The sequence below is a fragment of the Lichenostomus cassidix genome, chromosome 4 (genome assembly GCF_008360975.1).
Source record: "Lichenostomus cassidix isolate B80296 chromosome 4, HeHo_3.0, whole genome shotgun sequence".
In the NCBI taxonomy this organism is placed as follows: domain Eukaryota; kingdom Metazoa; phylum Chordata; class Aves; order Passeriformes; family Meliphagidae; genus Lichenostomus; species Lichenostomus cassidix.
Window position 1 is genome coordinate 44,170,605 of NC_139484.1, and position 27,927 is coordinate 44,198,531.

Genomic DNA, 27,927 nt, shown 5'->3' on the forward strand with positions numbered 1-27,927 from the left:
TGCCCTTCCCCTCCCGCCCCTTCCCTGCCCTGCCCTTCCCCTCCCGGCCCGGCAGCCCTCGCGCGGCGGGCCGAGTGCTTCCTGCTTCCCTTGGCCGCGGGACGATCGGCTGTGCCGCAGGCCGCGCTGCTCCCCTAGATCCGGGACAAGAGGCTTCGCCTCCGTGCACAGGGAGCTGTGCCGACAGCCCGGCCCCGGCAGCCTGCGAGAAAGATGGAGAGGGACTCCTTGCATGTAGTGACAGAAGGGGCAAAGGATTCAGACTGAAACATTGGGTATTAGCAGGAAGCTCTTTACTGTAAGGGTGGTGAACCACCGGCACAGGTTGCCGAGAGAAGGTGTGGGTGCCCCATCCCTGGAAGTGTTCAAGGCCAGGCTGCATGGGGGTCTGAGCAATCTGGACTACTGGGAGGTGTCCCTGCCCATGGAAGGTGGTTAGAACCAGAGGATCTTTAAGGTTCTTTCCAACACAAGCACTTCTATGAATCTGTGAAATCCAGGTGTCTCAATGTTCCTGAGTTCCAGTGTTCCTGAGAACATTGTAACAGGTTTGTTACAAAACTCGGGAGAAAAAGCTCTCATTCATTCTGGCTTTTTATTCTTGCATCCGCATCTCAGAAAACAACGTTTTATCTCTGCATGTTTATTGTACCTGTTTCTATCCTGCACCCACCCCACTGCTATCCAACAACTTGGCAATTTCAGCAAGCTGTACTTTCCCAGAAAATCTGCGTCCTGAATCCCTGGCAGCTGAAGCTCCAGGAGGAGGAAGGGCTTACATGATGTGGGAGTATATGATACTCCATCATACTCACTAAAAGGAAGAAAAACAACATGTGTGCAAAAATGGAGCAACCCTTCAATAGCCAGGAACAAAACAACGGATTTAACTCCTTCAGGTAGTTTCAGCTTTTTGAAGTAACACTCCACAGAAATATGATGATGAACATAGTTTAATTAAGAATTACAGCCATAGTCATAGTACATCTCAGAACATGAATTCAGTCTTCTCACTGCATAAAGTTCTACATCCATACTTTGCAGAACAAGGAAGGGGAAATATCTTACAGTCTTCAATGCTTACATAATTTCTAAGACGCAAAATATTAGTGAGAACAGTAGTATTCTTTTGGCATACTATGAAGGTAGTGCTTACTGCTTTGAGCAAGAGAAGGGATTATAAATAAAAGTATTTGAATATTCAGGGAGGGAAAAACTGTATCCAAAGTGTTTCAGAGTTAATGCTTTCAAACAGTACTTCAGCCCAGTAGAAACACAACAAATCCCCAAAGGTTTCATTTTGCCCTGAAAGGCATTTGAAGCAGGAGTGTAACTCAACATATAGAGCAATTAACGACACACACATGGAAATCCACCTTTTAAAACCCAAAAACACTGATAGTGTTTGATTCCCTTATACACAGGCACACACTTGGATAGCTTCTCTTTCCGTTTCTGGAACTTAATGAGACTGTGCAATACTGGAGCAGTAGTCCAAAATATCCTGTATAGTGAACTCCATAGTAATTCCTGATCCAGGGTAGCAGCGAGCTATCAGCCCTTCAAAGTGCTTGTATTGGCGTATAAATTCATCTTGCATGGAATGCCACACAACCTGCCAAAGAAAGCAAACTTTAGGAAAGGTCAAATGGCACAGCACACTACATATGTGAACTACAAAACATTGGTTCATTAATTGATTCTCTGTTCAGATGTCATTTTACAGCTGAAGATTGCTAATAAGGTTCAATAAACAGAGTTGCTGCATAAAAAAAAAGGTCGATTTTTTTACCCATTAAGTTTAAAATCTGTAATGTTGGCCTGACTCATAATAAACGTGCCAAGCACAAAACAGTAAAGAAGATAGGGAAGTTTTCCTAATTGAGGTATTGCTTTGTCTTTCAGGAAGGCACCTGAACCAGAAGAGTGCTATAATTTAGGTTTCAGACTTTAAAAAGCTGTTTAAACAAGCTTAATTCAAGTCTGCTTGTCCAGTGAGTCCAGTGAGAAAGTTTACAGAGTGTAAGAAAAGCATTAGATAATAAAACTATCAGAAAATAATGTAATTCAAACTATCCTGCTATAGTGCACCAGCTAAACTTCACATCAGTTACCCGTTCATTTAGATCTATTTCCAGTATATTTTGTAGAAAAGAGGTCACCCATTAATGGTCAGTTAGGGAATCACAAAGGAAGTTTCTGAATTTTATCTCTTCCACTCTGGTTCAAATCAGTATTAAGTAATTAGAAACAAAAAGAGATTATACCAAAAAACCCAAAAGCTGCAGTCAAAATTCATTGTTTTTTTCAGATTTATGCTGAACACAGAATACAAATGCAAAAGTAGTAATAAAAAGCCTCTGTGTAAATAGTATAAGGTTTTTAAGAGACGATTTAGTTTACCTGAAGTAAGTTTTCTTCTTCACAGAGATGTTTATCTACCTTCTTGTAGAGATTATCCAATCCCTTCTTCACTTCTTTACCAGGATATTCCTTTATAACTTTACGAAGCTCTTGTTTATTAAAAGCCAGCTGATAGCTCACTTCCTCTTCTCGTATACCTTGTGCCACACGAGCTTCAACACCTTCAAAAAAATGCTAACAACAAGTAACAGCATTAGTCACTACCACAAATCCAAGCTAATTAACTTACTTTGACAAGGATATGTGTGGTTAAGTCTTGATTCTACTTCATGATTGTTGTATTCTCCCAACTTTTGTTTTTTAATTGGGCATGAAGTAGTGCCCAGCCATAAACTTAAAACACAGCCCAACAATACAGCACTTTAAGTACTAGCATAAAACTGAAATCGATCACTTCTAGAAGCAACTGAGCTGTTCTTTGCAACCTTGTAACTCATAATCAATCAGCCTCAAAATCCCCAATTCATGAGCTCATAGCTAGGGATCCAAATATTTCATCTTTTGGATGAACTCATTAAGCACCGGAGCATCTTTATTTAAACCATAATTACACAACAGCGTATTTGTTCACAACTGCCCTCCCCTGTCACTGCCATTGACCACTTTTCTCAATATAAAGCATTTTAGTAAACAGAGGGAAGTATTTCCATGAACATGCAGTGATAAATTGTGCAAACTAAACATTCAAAAACTATCCTGTACCTTTTCAATGAATACTTAAATATACTTACATTTAATTTCTCAAGAGGCTGTCCTAGTGAATAGATTACATAAGACTGAAGATGGTCAGTGTATTTCTGTTTGGCTTCTTTTTTCTCAGCCTCCAGACAAGAAATTTTCAAGCGAGAAAGTGTTGCAAAAATATGATGGAAGTTCTCCATCATGACCACATCCCTGGGTGTTTTCTGGCTTTCATTAGCTACTTTCTCAACTGAAAGAAACAGGAAGCAGAATACTTAAAGAACCAAAAGACAACCAAATTCAGAAAAACAAAACCAATAACCATAATACTATCAAAAAAGGAATTTTGAATTTCATGTAATTGATTAACATTTGTATGAGTAATTGCCACAATTGCCACTAAATAAAACACTATCTAAGAGCCTTCAAAAGAAGTAACAGATACATACAGGCTCTAAGACCATGAAATCTGTATGGCAAAAAAAAAAAATCACCTATAAAAAGATACAAAGTAATTATTATGTATAGTGTCATTTACAGATGTGAGGAACAAGTCACATTCTGGGGAGTCTTAGAAGCATGCTTTCAGTATCCCTATTAAATTTCAAATGATAGAACTATTTAAGAAAAGTCCCAGAAAAACCAATTTCCAGCTTCATTAGCACAAAATTCTTCAATAAGGTAGTGGTTTTTTTTAAGATGTACTTCTCAGTCTCAATTTTTGCTTATTAGTGTTAGGGTCAAAATTATTGTCACCCCCTTAAATTTAATATTAGAAGTGGATAATCCTGGACATAGATTTTTACTTCCCCCTCCCCTCGCTGAAAAAAAAAGCCCCTCAAAAAAACAACAGGCAGGCAAAAAAATTCTACCTATCCCTCTGTTACTACACCTAAAAGTGGGCTGACAGAAGATGGCTTCACCCAAGAGCACAATTAAGTCTCCATGCCTGTTCATCCATTAATCATTTTGCTGAGACTACAGGATGCCCATCACGAAAGTGATCCAGGGCACCGGAGTATCAATAACAATCACAAATACATTTCTGTCAAAACTCTGAACTGCCAACTAGGAAAAGCCTGCTACTGCCAACTTTTGTTCTTCCTATATTCATTTTTACAGGGGAAAAAAAAAAAGTCAAGAAACCACTTGAGTCTAAGCATGCCATGTTGCTGCCATCTCCTCTCCCTCTTCAGAGTCTTAACCACTTCCCTCTATTACCACTCAAAGTTACTTTACAGGTATGTATGAAGGGAAGTATCTACAGTTCTGTCTTAAAAAGTATATTACAAGCAAAAGGATTACACTTGCTCACTTACGAATAAGAGACAACCAAAATTTCAGCACAGCCTTAAAAAAACCCCCTTGTTAATTGGAGCAAAATTATATAAAACAGGAGGAAACAATTATTTCAGTAACTATGACAACCTCTGAAGACCTACCACTGACAAAGACAGCTCTAATAAGTTTTATATAGGCTTTATCTAGATCTCCTCGTCGTTCTGCATTTTTGAAAATTGATTCAGCAAGGGCTGCAAACTCTTCAAATTCAGCAACAAACGGAAGGATCCCAACTTTACTCTTCTTAGAGATTTTTACTTCATCCATCTGCTTCATCTGATTACTCTTTAATTTAAAACAAGAACAGATGTTAGGCTCCAGATCATGTAACAACAGAAAAATGCAGACATACTGAAAAACTGATATTTATCCAAACATGTAAATAATTCTTTCAGTTAGTACATCTATTTAGTCTTCCACCTCTTTAAATTTATTATGTAAAATGATTGGAAAGAAAAAGGAAAGATGGGCTTTTATTCTCCCTTGTTTACTTACTATTGAGAAAACACCCAATGAAGAAACCCCAAATTTATGCACCAGAAGCAATTAACAATTTTCATTTTATAATCTAACGAGGAACTTCACTTTTCTGATTCAGCCAACCTAACAATTCCTTCTGCTGCAGGAAGTTTCTTTAGTCTTCTACTGAAATATTATTTCTGAGTATAATTTTAAAAAATCAGCTTCAAAATATTTTAAGCATTAAACTGTTCAAGAATGGTCAGTTTTCTGTTTGCCTAGAGTCAAATTACATTTATGACAATAAAACAAAGTTATACCAACAACTATGTTTTCACTAAACTTGCCATATTTAATATAATGGTCATAACTGTATCAGCAAAAGGAAGTTTCAGAGAGCAGAGGCTGTCTCTGCTACTGCCAAAAGACCTCACACTCTTGTAAGTCCACAAGGTTTGGTTTTGGCAAGTAAAAGAGGCAGAGAGCTATATTTTACTTACTGGACTTTGTTAATCTCAGTGGAAGTACAAATTTGAACAACTAAAAATGTCAAGTAGCTCACAGCTGTGAATGAGTAGCCTTATTTGTTACAAATAGCTACTTATTGAAGAAAACTACAGTGGAGAAGAAAAAAGGAAACAACCACCAGTTTTTTGAAGGCTTGGCCAGTAGAAGAGCAATAAAGTTACGAATTTTCACTTCAAATTTAAAGCAAGAATTTAACTATAAGGAAATGTAAAATGAAACGTGGTAGGAGTGCACTTCCTATAAGTTAGCTTAATCAGAATAACTGAAGAACTTACAATGCACTTATCAAAGTTCCTTTTGACAGTCACCAAAACATTTCCAAGTGTTGTGCTGAGAAAGGACGCAGGGTCCACATTTTGTGCTGTCCATACATGATGACTCATCTTAACTAACATATATAGGGAATTAAAGCTATCAATCTTGTCCCCCAGTGCTATAAGGTTATTCAGCTCAGGTTCAATACAACGAAATATTTTTGTCATCATTTGTCGGATCATGTCCTTCCTATTAAAAATGCATAAGAGAAAAATATTACTCTGACAGTTTACTAGGCTATTTTACATGGTTTTTTATATATTTATTAGATAAAGTAGCATTTATCTCATTTGCATTCAACAAGTCTCACGGTTTTCAGAAAGTTGTTAAGGGAAAAAATGTCAATGCCACACAGTAAAAATCAATAGTCATAGGTATAAAATATTCCAAAAAGTATTTCCTGTATGGAAGCTGCCACACACTCTTGGAACTTTACTAAGCATATTTTCTGTATTACAGTGTCTAATTTCAATCTGCAAACTATTAAGAGAATTAAACAACTATATGCAGAAACACCCATCCTATATACAAAAAATATTCTATTTACTGACACACTCAGAATCTAGGTTTAACGTTCACTATTAACTTTCACTGAAAGAAAGTACTTTCTGATTTTAGAGAAAAAAGTTTTATATGCCAAATAAACTCAAACATAGGCTTAAGAATCAATAATAACAAACAGCAGCACATACTCAGATGATACTGTTTGTGGAACACCCGAAGTGTATGAACGAGATAAAGCTGCTCCATCCATTTCCTCCACTTCATTCTGTAAGAGCAAGGAATGTATGTAAAGATTTGTCTCCAATTCTAAATCTAAGCAGTTACTATATCTGACAAAACCAATATACGTAGCAGCTCAATAGCCCCCCAGCCCCTGCCTCCAGAGTAGAAAAGGCAGTAGTTTACAAAGTTCTAGTGATCTTCCAGTCTTGTTCCATTGAATACAATACTATCCACAAATAGTCCCCACTGTTTTCCTGCATAGCATGATGAAGTGCTTTTTGTGATCTTATAAGGAGACAAAGCCATGGCAAAGGAAATATGTCAGTCCTTCTTTCATAGATTTTGCATTGGTCAGCCAAAAATAAAGATCTGGCCAGTTCATGAATAATTATTTATTACCTGGATCATACAATCACCAGATAAATTCCAAAGTTCTCTTTAAAACAGGTCTCTTTTGAGGCCAGGTCAAAACTTTTTACTTGAGTGACAGAGAATGTAAGTCATACCGCTGTTGTTCCCGAGGTGCTCTGATGTTGTTGTAGTTTGAAAAATTTACTAATGAAGTCCTGTTCCGCCAGACACAGAGGCTCTAGTTCACTTAATACTTGCTCAAAAATCTGAAGAAAGCCAAAATCTTTTATCAACACACCAAATACTATGGACAGTTAGCAATAATAGTTTTAATTGTTTGTTGTATATACTTTCTCTCTTAACTAAGCTTTAGAAGACTTACTACTAAACAGAAATGGAAACAGCTTATATCTTTAAAAGCAGCAGCTTCATCTTCAACATAGTCCTTCCTTATCCAAGTAATACTGTGAAGAAAAGAGCCACCTATGTTTTTCCACAACTACAAGTTTTCTAGTTACAGCCTGAGGAAGCGCTTTTGTGCTATAATGAAAACGTTCACATTTTAACAGTAAGCCATGGGTTCTGCCACCATCTTTTCTGCCTGGGTTGCTGAGCAGAGGAAGACAAAATTAAAAGCCTCAAGGAAGAAAAACAGGTCAACTATGTATGTAGAAGATAACTGCTCTGTAGATAAAGTAGAAGTTTCTACATAGCTGCTACAGATACTAAAAAGTAGGATTTGTACTGAAATATGCAATCCAATTTTTAGATTTAAACTAAAATGAAACACTATTTTGGCAATAATTAATTACAATAATTTAATTTTATTAATACAAAATAAGGAAATTCTAAGTCAGATGGAAGGCCTTTATCTTAGAATTTTCTCTGCAAGTATCTAAAGATTAAGACATGCAATAATTTACATAAATTAAACTACTCTAGCTGCATAGCAAATTCTCACTGATGAAAATTCCTGTAGGAAAAGAACCCAAACAACCTAGTAGGTCAGCTCAATAGCTTGTAACTCTGTGTATATTAAGTCAAATTCATACATCCCCAATGAGTGTGAGATTCAAGTGAGAAGTTGAAAATAATAGCACAATAACTGTATAAACTTGTTTTAATAATTTAGCTTTATAATTCTAGATAAGTTGTTGCTACAGGTTTGTAATAACTTAGTAGTTAATATTGTTTCAGGCATATATTTCCTCCCAAAAAAAAGACTGAGCAATGATTTGAAGGAGTAAAAAAAAAACCCATTCATCTCCATCAAATAATTCAACAGAGAACAACAAAACTGTTTTCATCTTGAACTGATAACTGCTCGTTTTCCTTCCACAGCACTGAGGAGTTAATTCCACAAGAAATGATGAGTACTGTCACTTTTGAAGGTTTGGGAAAAAAAGTCCACAGATGCTGAGGACAGCAGGTTTTAAAACAGGATGAGGACACTCCAGTAATAACTTAGTGCTATTGGTTAAAGCTGAAAACTGATGATAACTGATGTGAAACCACTATAAATAAAATTTATACTGGTGAGGGTCACGCTAAAATCCTGGCTAAAATTCTTGTCTTCCTTACCTTTCACTTTTGCTTACATACTGGCAAAATATCATAGAACACGAATGTCTGTACTGAGAAAAATAAAGTCAGTGGAGAATCCATCAGTTTCATTCCTATTTGCTTAAAAACGTGTATTTGGCTTAAACTTAATAAACCATTTTTTATGCTTGATATTCTTTGAAGATCACACACAGCATATAAAGGAACTACATATAATCTTATAATCTGAGAATACTACTGTGGTCTACATATTTCCTAGAAACTGCCTTTATAAGATCCATGGTACATACAAACTTTGAAATTGGCATGATTTAAGATTTAAAGAGGACAGATTTCTGAACTATACAAGAAGAATATGTAAGATGCTTCTAATACAAAACTAAGCAGGAATCCTATGTGATATTTTGGCTTTACCTTATCAAATTTTGTTCTGTCAGCCACATCCAAGTCAGAGGCAGACATGTTTCCCATGTCTAACAGTGACGATGACTGAGATCTACGGTTTCCTGAACTCTGAACAGAGAGTTTATTTAGACTAGAGGTAGACCCAGTCAATTTTCCAGAACTTCCATGAAGACCTGTGAAATAAAGACACTATGAAGCAGGAAAATGAAGGCAGAATAAAATACTGAAGAATAGGTTTGTTACAGAACATATGAGATTAAGAGTTGCTAGTAGTCCTTTACCAAAATCAAGTAATTTTTGTCTAAGCTATAAATGCTTTTGCTATAAACATATTCTTTTCTCATTACAAGGTACCAGATTATTCATCAATTTTCAAAGTACAATATAACTATATAAACTCTCATTGTAAAGTATGGGAAAAGGTATAAAAGGAACACAGTAACTGGGAATACAGTAACTGGGATTGAAGACTTGAAAGCTAAGATCAGTTATGATCTTTGTGAATGTATTTTGGGCAAATGCTGCCACAAGCGGAAGAACTGAACCACAGGAGGGAAAAAAAGTTTTATATACACACAAGTACTTTTTCATCTTGACCTTGATCTTTCTGCTGTTAACATTCTTTTTTCTACAGTTTGTACCAGCTATTTTGCTGGATCTACAACCCCATAGCAACTCTGCTGCTAATGCTCTCCGTTCCTTTTGATCATAATTAATGTTCAGTTATTTCTCCATGATATTATTGGGCCTTCTCCTAGGAGTATGTATTTTCTTTTTTATTTATTTTCTCCCCAGATTTTTCAGAAATGTTGGACCAGGACAGAGAAAGCTAGTAACAAAAAAGACCAAAAAATTATCAATATTTGAACTCCAAGTAAACATCTCACATCTAAGCCAAGAAGAAACTTAAAAGCAATCCTGCAAGTTTCATTTAACTTCTGTGTTGGTATCTCGTCTAGGGACACAAGACAAAATCTATGGATCTAATCTAAATTGTCACTTCAACCTACTGAAAGAGTAGAAAACTATGACAAGCTCTCAGGCACAAACATTTTTACTATCCACTAGCAGCATGGGAAAACCAAAAGATATTGCCTTTACATGCAAACCTTCTCAAATTCTATGTTGGGACTAACAGCTGTGCTCCCTTTTTGCTTTGCAAGCCCAATGATTCTGCTAATTTTATTTCATTCTGAACAGAGTGCTTCGGTGTTAGGTAGATTCTCCCTGATGCAGCACTACATTGTAACATCAACACACATGCATTGACAATACCAACTAATGCAACTAGTTATACTCACTCTCAGTTTCCTGTTTGACAGCACTTTCTTTTCGAGGCAGTGTAGCTGGGATGGATTAGGTTGCAAGCATCAAAGACAAAGACAAGTTAAAATGCAGTTTGCACAAACCATGCACAAGATGCAAGTTAAGCTCTAACTGGAAAGAAACATGCGGAGAACTATGAGCAGCAAGTAACTACATTGCAAACACATTTAGTTGGAGAGGTACTATTCTAGAAATTCAGTAGCTAAACTACATGGAAAATAGAGTAAGTTTCTAGGTACTAAAATTTGCTTTTTCTTATGTAGGATGTTCAAAGAGCATTTTTGGTAACATGTATTTGAGTTCTCCCAAATTGAGAATTCATTAAATTAGCGTTTTGTCAGACTCAGTTTCCAAGATATATCATTATATCAATAATAGACTTGAAGGAATTAAAATGTACTTATATACTTTTTTTACTGAGTCAGAGATACTGTCCACCTTTCGTAATTTAAAATACACACACCATTTTACTGCAAAATAATTAATATTGACAGTAAGACTGGCTAACCTTTTCTGTTTTTTTGCAAATCAGGATGTTTATGTAGAGAACACATCTTTTGCATTCATGCTGCACCAAAAACAGATGACTGCAAATTTGGAGAGGATGAAAATAATAAACATATAGCAAAAAATTTTACAAAGAAGTTTTGATATTTTTCCTGGGTTTTTTTCCGAATTGAAGTTTCCTCAAATGGACTTCAATAAGAAATTTAAAGTAAATGGGCATTTGTAGAAAATATAGAATCCCTAGAGTAAGAGGCATTTACATACATACACTAAAAGCAATATGTAGTATTAAAAAGATCTTGATGAGGATGAATGCTACAAGCCCCCCAGAATGGAGCAGGCAAGCAGAACCTACTGTAATAGAATGAGTAGATACTTCTAAACGCCACAAACATGTCTTAAATACCAGATGTTCTCAAGTATGGAACACTACTGATAATTATAACATCAAATTCAAATTTAATTCCAGCCTAGTTTTCAGAGCTTGTGGGTTTTGGCAGATTTTGAATAAAAAAGATTTAGGCATGACATTTTTGGCATATGCAACTGTCATGCATTGGTCCCACTTCTTCATCATCCTCAATTTCTAAACATGTGGGACTTATTACAGAATGTGAAGAGCTACAAAGATCAGGCCCTGGACAATCACGGGAGCCTTAGTGGCTTTTGACAAGCTACATCATATAAACATATGACAATAGTAGCACTCTTTCCAACACTGACTTTATGGTATTTAAGTATCAAAGTCTTGGCTTCATCAGAAAAGGAAAAAAAAAGAAAAAAACACTACTTAAGACAAGTGTGAATGCTCATGACCCAGGCTGGGTTTTTTTGCCATAAAAATGCAGACAAAGAACCTTGCGCTAGCACAGAATGCCAGAATTCTCCCAGCATCCCCTCTGCGTTTGAGGCATTCAAATAGCAGTGCTATTCCCAAAGCACAAAAAAAAGGCAAGAACACACACCAACACAGCTTGGAAACAGGTCATCTTTAGTGTCTGAGTACAACTGGAGCATTAATTATGTACCTACGCTACTTCTTAAACAAGTTTACTATTAATAAGTGATGTATTTTGAATAATGTGCAATTTGTAATACTACAATCACTACAATGAACACAGAAGCCTTCGAAATTACACACCCTTATAAGCTGTTACAAAATAAATAAATTTGCACAAATACATGACAGACATCTTCTCAAGGTGCAGCTTTTATTCTGGTGAATTGAAGGACTCCTTTCTCCAAAATGCCTGATTGCTCCATAACATTTACACAAATTAGGGAACTGCTACAAAAACTGTCTCTTCACAAATACAAATCACAAAACAAGTGTAAAGACAAAGCGTTTAGAATGTTTCAGAAATCAAATTGTATTAGATTACAGGTATTTTTTTTCTTGCAGCAAGATTGCTTTTCAAGATTTATGAATTTAAATGTTCTGATGATGACACGGCACCTCTAGCTTTCCATGTCCAACAGCTTGCCAAGACTCATCTTTCCATCTTTCCCCTCTCTCAAACAAGCCTTACCACCCTCCTGCTTTCTTCATTACATTTTTCTAGTTTCTACTATCAAACTTCAAAGCATAAATTCAGGACTTAAAAGGGGCATGGCTGAACTTACTGCTTTCAGCTGCGCACAATTTTGGAATTCAGAATTTGCAAACTGGTGAACTGTGGCAAATATAAATAGTTCAAACAAGCTTTGAATCACCGTACCTCAAAACACAGAACAGACAATACACCTATACTACTGTTGCTTTGTAAGTATACAAGTTTTTTTTTTTTTTTAAGCTTCACTTCCAAATTCACGCTACACTAATCCTGGCAGGAACACATACTCCCTTAAATATAAATACCTACACGTTAACAAATTAGGATTTCTAGTCTCAGGCTACATAGGTAAATCCCTCTGAAAAAGCCCATTAAAATACCTAAGTTTATTAGGCAGAATTAGCATTAAAACTAGCTTCTTAAAAATCCACCCAAAATTTATTAAAAGCAGAAATAACAGCAGAAGGAACACACAACAATGCTGACCAAATTTCCATTAATTACAGGAGTTATTTTTCAGATTTGTTCAGGTAATAAAGTGGGATAATTCAAGTAATAAAGAGTGAGCAAAGATTTGAAAATTCAGAGAAATATTGTATTTTATACTTCTTTTTTGACCAATTTCACAGGGTTTAATATGTGCTACTGTGGCCTTGTGGAAGTCAGAAGTTTTACTAAGCATATTTTTCATCCAACTACTTCCATCTTGCCAAAAGTAAAGAATCTTACACCATTACAAAATTAGCCCTAGGTATTGTAGTGCAAATGGTAAGATTCAAAGCAAGATACGTGTCTTCTGGAAGCTTACCAAACTTTTTTCCTTCTCTGGTTGTGCCTGTCATCTTGATCTTGGCAACTTCAAAGAAATCTTTTATTTCCCTTTCATAAAGTCGTGATAAATAATCCATATAATTCTTAAAAGAAAAATGTAAACTTAGTTAACAGGTATTCATACAGATTTTCTTCCATTATAGGTAAATAATTCTTAAAAACCTGTGAGTTTTGAAAAACCAATAAACTGGTTTGGACTACATAAGTCTATGCATTTATACAGCATGCACAAAAATGTATTAATGATATTTAAGCAGCTTATATTCATTTTCATAGTGAGTTCACTGCACATTAATCAGAAATTTCTTCTTCTCTTCCATAAGGAAAAATATGCAATGCAGTACATGCAAATAGGATTACCAGTGATAGAGCATCACAGAGTTCAATTCAAGGGTAGAATGGAGAGAATTCAGCACCATTCTCTGTACCCTCTTTTATCAGATGTGCCCCCAAAAGCACACATAAATATGTAATCCTCACATTTTCTTTAGTAGAAAATCACAAAGATGTCAACCATTCACTATCTGCCTTACACAAGGCAAAGAAATAACTACTTAAAAGCCAATTTAAAAGCCTAATTTAAATCTTCCATTTAAGAATGACTACTTTAATTAAAAAAAACCCAAAAAACAAACCAAAACTTGTTTTGTAAGGACTAACTTCTCCTTGAGGTGTACTTGAACATTTTATATACTTCTGTAGTAATTGTTTTACTCCATGTTACTTTTAAACGAGGTAGTTAAAAGTTACATACAAACAAGGGAAAAATGTTTCTATTTAAGCTACTGCAGAAGAGACCTCTGAAGTTTTTGACACTCCCAAGTGAATTGAAGGTCTGTTGAAATAGAGATGTCACACAGGCAGTAAGCACACCAATTTGAAATTAGCTTAATTATTTTTAACTAGGCTGTACAACGGCAAACTTGTTTTACACCAACATTAAGATAAATATCCTATGATACTTCAGAATTGAATGTTTGAGGAAAAATCTAACAAACAGAGCAGGATACCACAAATGCTAAAAAGTGAAGTTTCTTATTCCAAAAGGAACAAAAAAAGAGCAGTGAGTTACATTTAATATTTGCAATATTAAAATAACATGTACATACACATAGGCAATTCTTTTAACTCTCATGCCCAGACTATTATGTACATTCTTTAGCACTATTTGAGCACTTCACATACCTTTGTTAGCCCTTCATATTTTCCATAATCTGTGTTCTTGAGCCACTCCATGAGTTTAGCATATCGAAGTAAATCTCTGTGAAATGGATGATGATTGGGTAATGTCAATTCAGCAGAGTGCTGGGCAAGAGTGGAACTCTGATCGTGACCCTTGATAAGAAAAAGTATTACAGTAAATCTGGAAGCACTGCACAGATGTACTAGAAGTTTCCTGAAAAACTTAGTATGAAGACAGCATCTCATTCAGACAAACACAAAAGCCTCAAAATATCTTGCCCAGGAGCAAGGTCTAGAGATGCAGACTGAAAATGACACCTAACATAATACAGACACCAAGTTATTACAATCAGGGCAGGTAATTCATCTTAATAAGCTCGTTCATTTTAAGGCTTTTTGTCTTCAGGGTGAGTCACTTTGGCACTTTCTGTACAAGAATGCAATGTACACCTGAATGAAGATTTAATGGTAAGTGTTCAATTGTTCCTGAAAAATTTTAAGAGATTATCACATTATTCCTCTAAACAAAAATAATAGCTGCTTCTGTTTAAAGATGTTTTCCCACATACAAATTTCAAGTCCCCAGTAAATGGGTAGCCTGGGTGTTTATGATGAGCTTTACACCTCTCCTCTGAAAGCCTGCTCCAATTCAACATACTTCAGTCCCCTTTAGCCCAGCGTTCCTTGATTAAATCTTACAAACATCAATGCACACACATTCTCTCTCCCTCCACACAAACACACACAACACAGTCAGTGAACGTTTACTTGAGTTAAACAGTTTACAACATGCAGTACAGACCACTCCATTTAACACAAGCTACTAATTTCATGCTCCTCCTTTAAGCAAAGATCCCATCAAATTGCTGCATCAACATGATTTAGCTATTTTAAGCTTTCATTTGCTTTAACTCACAAGCTTCCTGAGTAATTTGGGGAGAGCAAGCAAGATAACACCTCTGTGCAGCCACACAGCAGAACACACAATCACTATGCCTGGGTTAAAAAAATGGAGGATAAGACCTAATTTCCAAACGGCTTTAATATTTTCTGCAAAGTCTTTTTTACTGGGCTTGCAGTAAATACAGCAACAGAACTTTCATTAAGTACACTTTGTGCCATGGCAGCACACAAAGATTGTCCTAATTGGTCTCCAATTCCTGCATCACACACAGGTGGTTTACACAGGTCAGTCAATGTTAGTTCCTGAGAGAGGAAGCATTTCTGGACAGTTCCATCTTGGATATGATAAGTCAGCAGAATAAGCTATACTGTTTAAAAACTGCCTTAGCATGTTTCTAAGTTGGAACAGAAGCCAGTTTGGATCAAAGAGTCAAAACTAAAGCAATTTTGTCTTAACCTTTTTCTGTTGTACTGAATACTAATCAGTTCAAGCCTTTGGTTAGAGAAAGCTCCAAAAGCTTCCACAACACATTTACAGACTTGTTGTTTAGGAAAAAAAAATTCTATTATTTGATTTGTAAATTACTAGCTTTTACTAAGTAATGCAACATGAACACTGGCAGCTTCTGGATAAAGCTGAACTGCTACAAACAATCATAGAATGGTTTGGGTTGGAAGGGACCTTAAAGACCACTGAGGTCCAGCTCCCCTGGGACAGGCAGGGACACTTTCACTAGACCAGGTTACCCAAAGCCCTATCCTTGAATGACTGGACTTGAACACTTCCAGTGATAGGGCATCCACAAGTTCTTTGGCAACCTGTTTCAGTACTTTTTTGTATCCAACATGAACATGAACTTACTTTGAGCCCAGTTCTTTTAACTATATAAACTGAGACACAAACAGACCCAAAGAAACAAGTCCTGGCCAGCTTCATTTAGTCTCACAGACAATGGAGGAGGATAACAGTATAAATTTCACTTATAAAAAAAATCCTGTGGTCTGACTTCTATAAAAATCTAACTTTCATAGTGTAATTATTGGAACATATAATTTAGAAATGGAATCCAGCCAGTATTAGCAACACAGCTGCTGTTGTGATTACTGAGGTCATACTCAATACTGTGGGCATACATTTGGGCATACACATAGCAAATATTTTCAACAAATCTTTGATATGCTTCTATGAAAATGAGATTGGAAAAACACCCTCTTACCCCTGGTTTGTTACATTCCTACAGCATGCATTTTTAATGTTCAAGTTCATTACAGTTTAACATATTTTACCTGGTAGCTTTCATCAACTACGTCGGTCCAAACGCTCGTTCACATTACTGCTAGGAATTACTCAGCTATCCAAATTTTTATTGCTTCTTTCATCTAACAATTTTATTCATGTCCCTTTATTACACACAACTTTTCTGGTTATTAGTTACATTCTTCAGAAAGCTACATGACAAATTCCCTGACAAGGTAAGTTTCTCTCTCTAGGCCAACTTTTCCACAGGACCAGCCATTCTGGTTACAGTATATTATATTGTGCTCAAGCCTGCTCTAAAACATTATAGAGCTTCTAGATGTACCTTTCCCACCTAATTAACAGGCTTTCTCTCATTACACATAAATCTACACCGTTACCAAACATACCTAAAATTTGTTATTCAACTATTTCATAGTTTCAATGTTTCAACCTACTTCATATTTCAAAGGCAGAAACCCCAGAGTTGCCTTTAAATTGAGTGCTGAACCTAGTTATTAAAAAATCTTTGAAGTAATAAACACACAGGTTAATCAATTATTAGTATTACACAATAAAGACAACTATGTTAACTGATAGTAAACAGTTTTTAACACTGCAGGCAATTCAAAGTTGCATTTCTGCTTAAAATTTTTAATATTTATTCTTATTTTAATGTAAAGGAGGTGAAGCACTTTAGTATCTTACAACAGTAGTTTGGATCAAGCATTGAGTTATTTCGCTTTTCAAAAAATAAAGCGAAATTCCATACTTCAAGGAAATATATTTAGGCCCAAATGTCAGTGTAACTGTGTTTTGCCATCTAATGACTTCCAAATCAGAACATCTTGCTTATATTAACAGCTACCTAGACATCATCATGTTTTCATTTTCTTTTTAATTTAGAATTCTTTACCTGTATCTTAGTTTTTTCTGAAGTACTTTATCTTTTTTAAGACACATTCTAAACCAATAATGCAACTCTTCAGATGTTAAAGGTAACGAAGTACCGTAGTTGGAATTTTCAATAACATCAGACTAAGAAATTGCTATATTCCTCAAACTAATAAAACAGGCTCATTTTAGTAAGAGAACACAAAAATCTGTTATACCTCCAACACTTAAATCTGTACCTCAAAATGAAGTACAAAACCTCTTTTTTCTCTTCTTTTACAACAATAAAAACACTTTGCAGAGTCTCATCTCTTGCAATGAATGAACTCTTCCTGTTTAAACTTAACAACAAAGTCCTATTTTTTATCCATTGACTAATACCTCACAGGTAACAGCAAGCCAAAACTTTTCAGAGGGCATGTTTGAAAAACAATGTGAGGCCACTACTAGTATCAGAATTTTTAAAAAGTAAACTGCCAATTGGTAATAGCATTCTCAGTAACACTTAAAAGTGTCTTAAGAATAAGAACATCATCTAATACACATCATATTACACAGTAATAATAACCTCCTACCCATTTTTAAAAGTAAAATTCTCAGAAGAGAACATCCAAAAGACATTCTGTTAAAAAGCCACTTCCCATATTCCAACTTCGTGGATGCATTTACACAGGACTTACACAACATAGCTCTGACTTGCTCATTTGAGGCTGAGGCGCACAGACTATACTCAAGTGTTGAAAATATGGAAAGTGACAGAGGAAAAATACCTTCTTAAGAACAGAAGCTAAAGGCAAAATAATTAATATGCTGTGGAGCTGGAACTCTTCTGCAAAGTGAAGAAAACGTAGGAAGCAGTTATCTTTGCCATGAAAAGCCAGGCTTGTGCTCTAAATGCAATTTTCTATACAGTTACCCAGTGCACCTCAATTCCATTTTCTGCACACAGTCTAATACATAAAATTTAGAACTTTTAAATGTTTATTGTGCTAATATGCATAAAACCAGAATTACTATTTTTTATTTAAATATATTGCAATTTCACACAATTGCAGCATCTCTACTGTTGTACACATATTAAAGTTTCCTGAAAATATTTTTCCTCCATACATCTCAATCTGTCTCTCAGCAATTTCTGGGGATGAGATCAGAGGAATGTTAGCTCATAAACAGATAAACAAAGCTTAAGGGCTGGCAAAAATAATACATAAAATGAAAATGGATGGAAGTCTGATGCTCTGTAATCAGTAAGGACAAATTTCTTTTTGCAAAGTCAAAAATGCAGCTGCTAGTTAGATAATTCAAGCTCAGCAAAAAATTAGTTAGAAAATCTTGTATCAAACTCAGTGTACTCACTGGAACTGAATGATAGGAGGACCTGTTATAGAGCTGAAGGAGGGTCTGAGTAAACTAATTGAAGATAAAAAACACATAAATTAAAAAACTGAGGCTAAAAAAACCACCCCGACTTTAGGAAACAAGTGTCAAGACAGTGTTTTGTGAATATTTCAAGTTAAGGAACAAAACCAAGGTTCAGACATTTTACTATATGTTTGGTTCTGTTTCAGCTTTTTCTTCATGGTACTTGAGGTCCACATAGCAAGAACTTCCATGTTTTCAGTATCTAACATTCTTTAAAAAAGTCAGTGCTTTTTCTCCTAACTAATCAAGCTTTACAATTAAAATAAATCTTTATATATCACATAATCCATTTAATTCAGATAGCAAACCCATTAAAAAGAGATGTTTGGGGTTTTTTTTAAAGGTAAGGGACTTCCATAGGCAATTAGTTTGGTATGCTCAGCAACATTCTGCCTGAAGAGCTTCTAGCATTTACTGATTACAGCACAGCATATGTCCAATTTAGACAGATTGTTTTTCTTCTCCAGAAATGTTTGTGACCAAAAGTTTCATATTCAATAGTAAGAAATAATACCTGCTGAACAAATACGCTGTTCAAATGACTGGCAAGCCTCCGTGCAAACTGCTCACGCAAGTCACTAAACCGCTGCTGCTGCTGCTTCACTGCGTGAAGCATATCATGTCCTACAAACAAAAAGGACTTTAGAGTGTACAAAATACAGAGTAATGTATTGTATATGGGAACCAAGAGGACCAGAGGTTACAATTCCTTCAATCTACAGAAGAAAATCTGACACTAAGTGTAAAGGCACTACCATAATAAATTTTGTTTGTTACACCATAGTCTAAGAAAAACATTACCTGGACGAAGAGCAACATTCATACACTGCAGAAGAGCATCTGCTGCATTAGTGCAGGCCTCAATGCCTCGAGAAGATGTCAGATCTCCCTCCTGAAGGGCCTTTATATGACCCTTAGCCAGATCCATGTGGTTCTACAAAATAATGGATAGTATTGTCCATAAGCCAGAAGCAGGTTAGTTTGCTATGCTAGTGAACCAAGATGGATAAATACAATTTCATCATTATAATTTACTGAAATAAGAGCAACACTGAAACACAAAAAAAGCTCATTATTTAAAGGAACCTCATGCTAAACCTCATGCCTAGAAGAATTTTATACCTGAATTGAACAACCATAGTAAACATAAAAAAAATGCTTACCACTAAGAACTCTATCTCTGACAGTAGTTTAACATTATTTGTGTTGCTGAGATGAATTAGGTGGTTGCTTTCTGAAATTTGATCCATTTGCTCTTTTACGCTCTGAAGCATTTCTTCATAACTGCTCAGCTTTAGTTCAATTTGGTCAACTTCCTTGAGAGCTTCATCCAACAACTTCATCAAGATATTGACCTGTTTCTCTGAGGCCATAATGGACTGGATATTTGCCTGTACAGAAAATAAAGCCACATTTTAAAAGTAATTTTTCCATCTCAAAAGCATTCTGATATCTCCTTTTCCTTCTCTATTGCTCTCAAATAAACAGTTTCCAAAACTCTTGATGAAATCAACAAAATAATATAAGCCATAGTGTTACTGAACACAGAAGTTCCTCAATCTATGACACTTCTGTATTACAAAAAGATAAAATATAAACCCAAAACTTTGCTCAAGCTTTTAGAGCTGAAGTTTTGATCTGCAGAAAGACAAAAAGCCAAACAGTAGTCTGTACCAAACCAGAACATTTTTAGTTCCAAAAAAACCAAAGGAGATGATAAGGTCAGATTCTCTGTTGCAAGATCAGCCATCTCTGTGACAGCAGCCATTTTCAAAATATACAAGAAACACACAACTTGACAATTTGAGGAGCTTGCTGATGGTTCCCCAAATCTGTATTCCCTACATCTCCTTAAGATTTCCAGTGACCTCTAGAAAGTTGGGTTGTTTAAAAATATTTACATTTAATTGTGTGGCAAACCATGTTAAGTACCTTTTCAAAGAAAGTTATGTGGTCATTATCAGAGAGAACAGTTCAACATGCTGGCACACTGTACATTAGAAGGAATGATTACCCCATCTAACACTTGTAGCTCTCTTGACAACTTCTCTGCAAAGGCTTCAGCATTAGAAATAGCATATTCACACCCTTCCATCATTATTTCAATATCCTGTTCTTCTCTTGCATTTAACTCCTGGTATTCATCCACAGCTTCTTCATCACCTCCTGCTACACTTTGATTCTCTCCACTTGGAACAGATTCTTAGGTAGAGAAGGAAAAATAAAGGAAAAATAAAACGCGTTATCAAGTCCAGAAAGTCACAACCATTTTAAGAGTACTTAAGTATGTTTAACTATCTGTAAGTAAATTAATCCATTAAACAACTCTCCTAACAAGCACCTGCTACCTATGAACACTTTTTTCAAGTCTCAGTCTTCCACATACTTCACTATGATTTCTGTAACTGATTCCAACCAGTAATGTTTTCCCAATTACGCAGCATATGCAAAATATAAATATCCACCTTCCTTTATTGCAAGGAACAAACCTAGTCTCAGTTAATTCACCTCTTACACTGGTAATCAGCATCAGAATATATTATAGAATTACACTCAGTTTGTTAGTGGAAGATCAGTACAAGTTAGATTCTCTCTTTTGGTAGACAGACCATAAAGGAAACATACAAGTTGATTAAGACATAGACCACTGAATAAATAAAAGTTATCTTGATGCTCAAGATGAGTTTCACAGCAGGAAAATCACTACTGAGGTAAGTGAAAATCAAGTAAGCAATGGCTTGATTACCTGTGATTTCTCACAGCAGTGCTTACTTAATTTAACAAGTCACTCAAAGGCTGACAAATTAATATTAACACAGTCCAGCCAGAAAGTGTTTACAACAGTTGAAACATTTATCTCTAGCAACTCGGTAAGCTAACCAAAGCACTAAGAAAACAAAGAAACTAACAAAAAGCATATTACTTAAGAAAACTGCTTACAAGGCAAAATAAAGGAAAAAGGTGTTACGCACCTTCTGCAACTTTAGGAAGTTCTGAAGAATTAAAAGGTATGGAAAAGCAGAGGAAAGGAAGCAGAGAATGTTAGCTAGACAAAGCACGAACAGTGTGTATACTTTTAAGTGGCAGTAAGTTTGAATGTTTTAATATTGCACGAACTTGAAATGTTAGACATTGGCTTAAAACAAATTCTGGTCAATACTAAAATACAGAAATGTAATCCTTCCTGTTTCACATTTCTAATTCAATTTTTTCTGCACACACTAATCTAGTATTTAAAACCAGTAGTTTCACCACTTCTGATGTACTACATGTGATACACTCTTACCTACTAGGCTTTATTATAAAATGTTAACTATTAAAACATAATGTGACCATAAAAATATTTACTACAGGATGAGCGAACAAGATATAAAGCCTTCCTAGCAACCAATCTGTCACATAAATTGTAGTAGTGTCCAGCAGAATTTAGTACATGCCTCACAGTTAATGAGCTAGAAATCTCATAAAACCTCATTAATCTCTCGAATGCTATAGAAGCATCACTTTTAAAGTAATTTTTCTAATTCAGGGGAAATGAAAACAAGAACAAAAGCAGATTCATTACAAATTTAGACCTACCGGATCTTGGAGGTAGATTTTATTTTGTTCAAGAAACAGAATGTCTTAGAAATAGAGTAAGCTTATCAATATTTAGAAATTCATTAATGAAGTATTTTGTCTTGGTTCTCAGTTCTCTAACAGAAAATCTGTTGCATAGTCATCTTGCTTATCTAAAGACTTAGAAAATATAATGTTGAAAAGAAGTAAGAATAAGAAAACCCATCAGAATTAAGAATTTTTTTTTAGTATATCTGTTTCACATCAGTAATTACTGAACTTTATACCTCAAATACAGTTGTAGAAATTTACCTTCCAATAGGTGTGAACTAACATTAATAAAGTCAATTTTCTTTCTAAGATATCTCTGATTGAGTTTCCAGATACATGAAATGAAGGTGTTCTTTTCCACTGTGCTGCTTGCAACCCATTTGTACACTTTGTCAAAATGCAAGTCAAATTCAGGACTCTCCTGCAAAAGATAAGATATGTTACAGGCTCCACAGTCAAATGATTATCTAAGTAGCAGAGACTGTCTATGCATTTAATTATTGAGATCACAGGATAAACATTAAATTATACAGACACCAACCTTAAGCTCATACAGCAACTCTAGTGCCCTGATGCACCTTAATAAAGGTGCTAAAATACTGATACTGAAAAAACAGAATCCAGGCTATGAAGCCAGTATTTTGCAAAGTCAGATAAGACAACAATAACCCGTAATACAGAGATCTGTAAGATCTTCAACGAACATTTGACAGTGCTGTCTGCCCTGAACCATGGTCCTCAGAATGACCAATGCCTTTTGAATATAAAAATGGCAACTGGAGTTACCAGCTGACACCAATACAACACAATTCAAGGATACTTAAGAGAATAGGCAAGAAGGAAAAAAATATGAGCATTTTATATATTTTAAAGCTATGACAGTATTTAATAGGACTGAAGAGGACAGGGAAAAAAAAGGTATTTTTTACAGCAAAAAACTATCATAGAAGTATTTTCTAATAGATTTATTGCCTGACAAGAACATTACTTTGATAACAACTGAATTAAGTACTATCCTTTCCTGAGTCTCTTATGAACTCAGTATGCATGGCAACTGGTAACAGCCTGTTTCAAAGTTTATATTACAAGCATTATACATAGTCCAGACTCCTTGTGATGAAAAATGTTATTGCCTCAGTTACATGTTAAATTCTTGCTTAAATATAGTTTGTAAAATCTACTATTGCTGCTACTTATTATATAGTCACTACTATCTGTAGAAGCAGGCAGCACAAGAAACCACACGATGGAAAATTTTATTTTCTGTATACTACAATAAAAGCAGGGGTTTTTTTCTGTAGTTTATATTGATAAATGTAATTACTATATATTTTTAAACAAACAGTATTATTATGTAAAATTTGACTTGTCTCACAACTAGTGCAGGAAATGCTTCCATCAAAACAGTTGCATAAGTGTGTGTTTGGAAGCCGAAACACAATGCACCGATCAACTTTAATTCTGCCATGTCTTAATATAAGAGTTTGGCATTCAACATCTGGGTTTTGAATGAAAATTTCAAAATCTGTCATTACAGTGGTATGTACATTACAGCATATTGTAAAACCATTGTAAAAATCTGGAAACCATTGCCAAATTCTGTTTTCCAATAAAAAGCCCTGAAAGACAGCATAATTTTAACCTGACGGAAGCAATACTCCAACACAGTATTTAGGAACATTTAAAATCTAGCCAACCATTATGTGGATAACTGAAAAAACAAACCTATTCTTTGGGAGGGGTAAATCAAAGGATTTTCAACTTTGCAGTTTTCTGTCTATTCTTCCAAATAACCAGTTACCAGAACATAAAACCTAACATCGTGGGATGAAGGATTTTCTCCTCTGCCTGCTTGTACATCTCAGTTTACAATAATGAATGAATTCAAGTGGTCAAAAACAGGCTGCTATTGCTCCTGTTGTTCTGTGGAAAAGTCCACCATATCAGGACTGTATGCTTCCCAAGAAGTGGTCAATGTCATGACTTAGAGAACAAATTGTAAGAGCTCACCCTCAAGCTTATATACTGCTCATTAAGAATGTTTAAAGTGTCCCAGCTAAAAAACATTACATGTTTTCACGGGAACATTTTTGACATATTGACAGATTTATGACTGTCATTAGTAGAACAGTCATAAATTTTCTTAATGGAAATCAGCTTGGGAGGAAAAAATTATGTAAAACTTGAAACAAAACAAAAAAGTACTGGTCCTTAGCAGAAGCTCTCTACAGTCACTGAGAGATCACTATACCTAACAGGGCAGATATTGAGAGTATTGTTATTCAAACATATCTAAACTACTCTTACTCAATTTACCAGGATTATATTCTTGCAAAGGCTGAAAGAAAATGCAGGCTCAAACAGCACAGGAATGTATCATCTAAATTAACCTGTTATCAATCTGTGTTTTAAAGCAGCCAGTATCAAGGAAGTTAAGTCTAACTTGGAACCAAGAGGATGTTCTGAGCAGAGGACTAAAGAAGTGACACATACTTTAACAGCATCTTTGGCATCAACAACAGCAAGGTCTCGAAGTGCCCACGCAGTCTGCCTTTTGTAAAAATCTCCTTTGTCAGATTTTTTCACTTTAACCACATTTACTTGCACTGGTCGTTCCGTTGTCACTATCAAATGAAGTAAAAGAGTAATTTCAAAACACACATACTACTTTCACATCTGTTTCTGCTGTACTTCAACTTCTGAAATGAATTATCTGTAGGGGAGATTTTGCAGTATTTATGTGATGAAAAGAGACCCTTCAAAATATTTTTAACCATGATATCCACAGCTCAGTTTAAGTCTCAATCAAACAGGTTTACACCTCTATATAGTCTGTGAGGTAATGAACCCGATTTATTTCTTTGATACAGCAGATCTTGGACCATGACCATGTAACTGACAAAGCAGAGATATAACTGGAGAGTACAGTCAGAATAAAAACATTTTCAGACATTTTTCAGTCAAAAAATATTTTAGCAAGCTAATTTATTGACAGATCAATCCAAAGCACACAATTTTTTGGAAGAGATATAATGTAATAAAATACACTTAAAGGAACATCAGAATTCAATTCAGTTACTGTGCCTTTCCAGAGCCCTCTGCCTTGGACTCTAATGTTCTTTAAAGCATTTTATTTAGGCTTATCAGACTAGATGATTCCTAAATCCTGTTTTAATCACTACATAAAGCCTGCTTCAAAAGCACACCAGTCCCGAAAGAATAATTTTTGACTCTTTCAAATCAAAATAAGACCTGTGGATAAAACTAGATGGTTTTGTTTCCTTTTTTAGTAGAAGCAAGGAAAGTACAAGCTACAACTAATTTTCTCCATTGGAAATAGAAAGCACCTGTTTTACACAGGCCAAGAAAAAGGATTGTACATATAGCTAAAACAAACGCAACCGAATAAAAAACAAAGGTGAAGAAATACAGTGTGGTATTCCTATGTACCTGTGGCACACAAAAAGCAGTTTCTCTTCTTTTTGCCTGCTTTGCACACATTCACAATGCTCAATAAACGTTCATCATTGGGAGTGAAAATATCCCTCTGTAAAGCATGCTTGATTGCAGTCATTTTCTCTCAGCTGAAAGATTTTAGGAAGTCAAAATAAACTCAAGCATATTTAACACACACACACAGACACAAAAAAAAAAAAGAACCAATCATGTACTTACAGCGATTACAGGCTTTTAAAATTAAATTTTACAGGTAACTTAATGAATCATAATCTAGACAGGCACAACTTGTGTTAGAGACCAGCCCACTTTAGGAAAAAATAAAAAAAAAAAAAAGCTTACAATCTTATTTCAATTAGACAACTGTGATTTATCCACCCTTGGATGATCCTCCAGCTTAATTTAATAGGGTACAAAAAGCTTCTTTGCAGTAAAGAGAAATATGAGGCATTAAAAAAAAAAGCAAGTTGAAACTGTAATCAAGAAGAAAAGCCCATCCAATACTCAAGCTTGTGGAATTCCATCACATAAGAAAGCACAAACAAACAACAAACAAAACAAAATTTAAAACCCCACCACACTCCAGAAAATTAAGGAATTAGCAATATTCACTTGATTCAGAACAGTTCCTCACACTACACAGAGATTCTATCTAGACTGAACAGAGCAACCTATTAGACATCACATTTCAGTATTATATTTAAATAGAGAAGCTTCAATAGTACCTGTGCCTTAAAATTCTACAGTGCATTAAAAACATGACTGACACCCATGGCACGCTATACTGCTTGATGCCAAGACAATATATGGAGCCAAATTTTAGGTTGGCTTGTTCTCTTGAAGATGCCTGGGTTGCTTCCTCTAATCAACTTGCAGAAAAGAAAAATCTTGGGCAATTACTACAGTAATTTTAAAGATTAGTAACTCAACAACTTTGGGGAAAAAAGGGTCACCACACAAAGGTGGAAGCAGTATTGCCAAGTGCACAGAGTTCAGGGCACGCTGTTTATATGACAGCCTACAGCAATTTACCACTCCATAGCTGCTAGTAATATTTCTTCTCATCAAACGCTGGGCCCACCTTCTGTTTCCCGAATTGTATCAGGCTGCCATTCCTGTTACTCTTCAACATGTGCATAAGATGAACACACAAAATACCAATAATCTGCTGCATTTCACAAACATCCCCTTTTCTTCCTTATTCAGGATTTTATTCTCTGCTCTAAATCACAATCAAACTGCTACAAATCGCTAACTCTCCCATAGCAGTGCTAACACAAGTTGTACAGGTTATGCAAAATACACTCTTCCCATTTAGCATAACATGATAAATCCAAGACCCAAGACTGGCTCTCATATACAGTCCAATTTCTGTTACAAACTCAGTGCCTTTAGTCATAGCCGCCAAAACCTTCACAGTGTGCCAGGACCAAGCACAAAATTAAGCTTCTCACACTTGAACCCTGATGTCTCAAGGGAATTTAGCCCAAGGAGCTGGAAATAAAGCTCCTTCCTTAGGAAAAAAAGCTTTAAGAAAGCAGAGACTACCCGAGACTCAGATAAATCCCTTTAGACATTGCTGCGTTTTCCCCTGTAATGTTCCAGACAAAGGCTACGTGAAACCTGTCAGATCACATCGCAGACACGGCCTGTCCAGGAAACACAGGCCAGACGGGGCACAGCAGTGAGATAAATCAGGCTACTCAGCACCGCTCGGCCTCTCTCGGGGTGCAAACAGGAAAACACGCTGCTCCCGCACCCTACCGGCTCAGAACGCAACACAAGGGCGCAGCCCAACCACAGCACCCCAGCAATCAAGCAGAAGATCAATCATCTAACAGGAAAACTCGTGAGAGCTACCTGCAGCAGCGGCGGCCTCCCAGGGGCCCGTCTGACACCACTCCACCGCCTCCCGCCCGCCAGTCCCGCACACGCCGCCCCGCCCCGCTCCCGGCGCACCGGCACGGCCGAGCCGCCCGCGGAGCGCCGCGGCAGCCCCACAGCCGGACGGGGGAAGGGGCGGAGGGTGCCGGGGCCGCCTGGCTGTGCCCGCGGCGCCGGGACAGGGCCGGGCAGCGCCGGGCAGCGGAGCGCCGGGAAAGGAAAGGAAAGGAAGGGAAGGGAAGGGGAGCGCCGGCAGGAACGCTCCTCCAGCCGCGCCTTCCGCCCACGTGACGGCGGCGCGCGGCTCGCGCCTGCCTGCCCGCGCAGCGC

General features: G+C 36.2%; 1 protein-coding gene and 1 long non-coding RNA gene across 10 annotated transcripts; one reads left to right on the top strand and one right to left on the bottom strand.

Annotated features, from left to right (window-relative positions):
* Positions 1-44: 44 nt before the first annotated feature.
* On the top strand, positions 45-8,378 carry LOC146438353 (uncharacterized). Its single transcript, XR_014851746.1, has 2 exons — positions 45-899; positions 8,167-8,378. It is a non-coding gene; the product is annotated as an uncharacterized LOC146438353 (long non-coding RNA).
* EXOC1 (exocyst complex component 1) lies at positions 936-27,852 on the bottom strand. Of its 9 annotated transcripts, none has more exons than XM_085058913.1 (21): positions 27,578-27,852; positions 25,708-25,841; positions 24,751-24,881; positions 22,519-22,678; positions 21,621-21,641; positions 20,663-20,850; positions 19,812-20,039; positions 19,450-19,582; positions 19,163-19,272; positions 18,583-18,636; positions 14,196-14,345; positions 12,988-13,093; positions 10,095-10,139; positions 8,803-8,966; positions 6,981-7,091; positions 6,441-6,517; positions 5,709-5,937; positions 4,548-4,731; positions 3,156-3,355; positions 2,404-2,598; positions 936-1,615 (listed from the first exon to the last, which is right to left on the bottom strand). In XM_085058913.1, the coding sequence occupies exons 2-21, from the start codon at positions 25,829-25,831 to the stop codon at positions 1,463-1,465; spliced, it is 2,763 nt and encodes a 920-aa protein (XP_084915039.1). In that variant the 5' UTR covers positions 25,832-25,841; positions 27,578-27,852; the 3' UTR covers positions 936-1,462. The 9 variants fall into 9 exon arrangements, with proteins under 9 accessions (XP_084915039.1, XP_084915038.1, XP_084915040.1 ...); XM_085058912.1 differs by having other exon boundaries at positions 25,708-25,851; XM_085058914.1 differs by having other exon boundaries at positions 27,574-27,852.
* Positions 27,853-27,927: the final 75 nt, after the last annotated feature.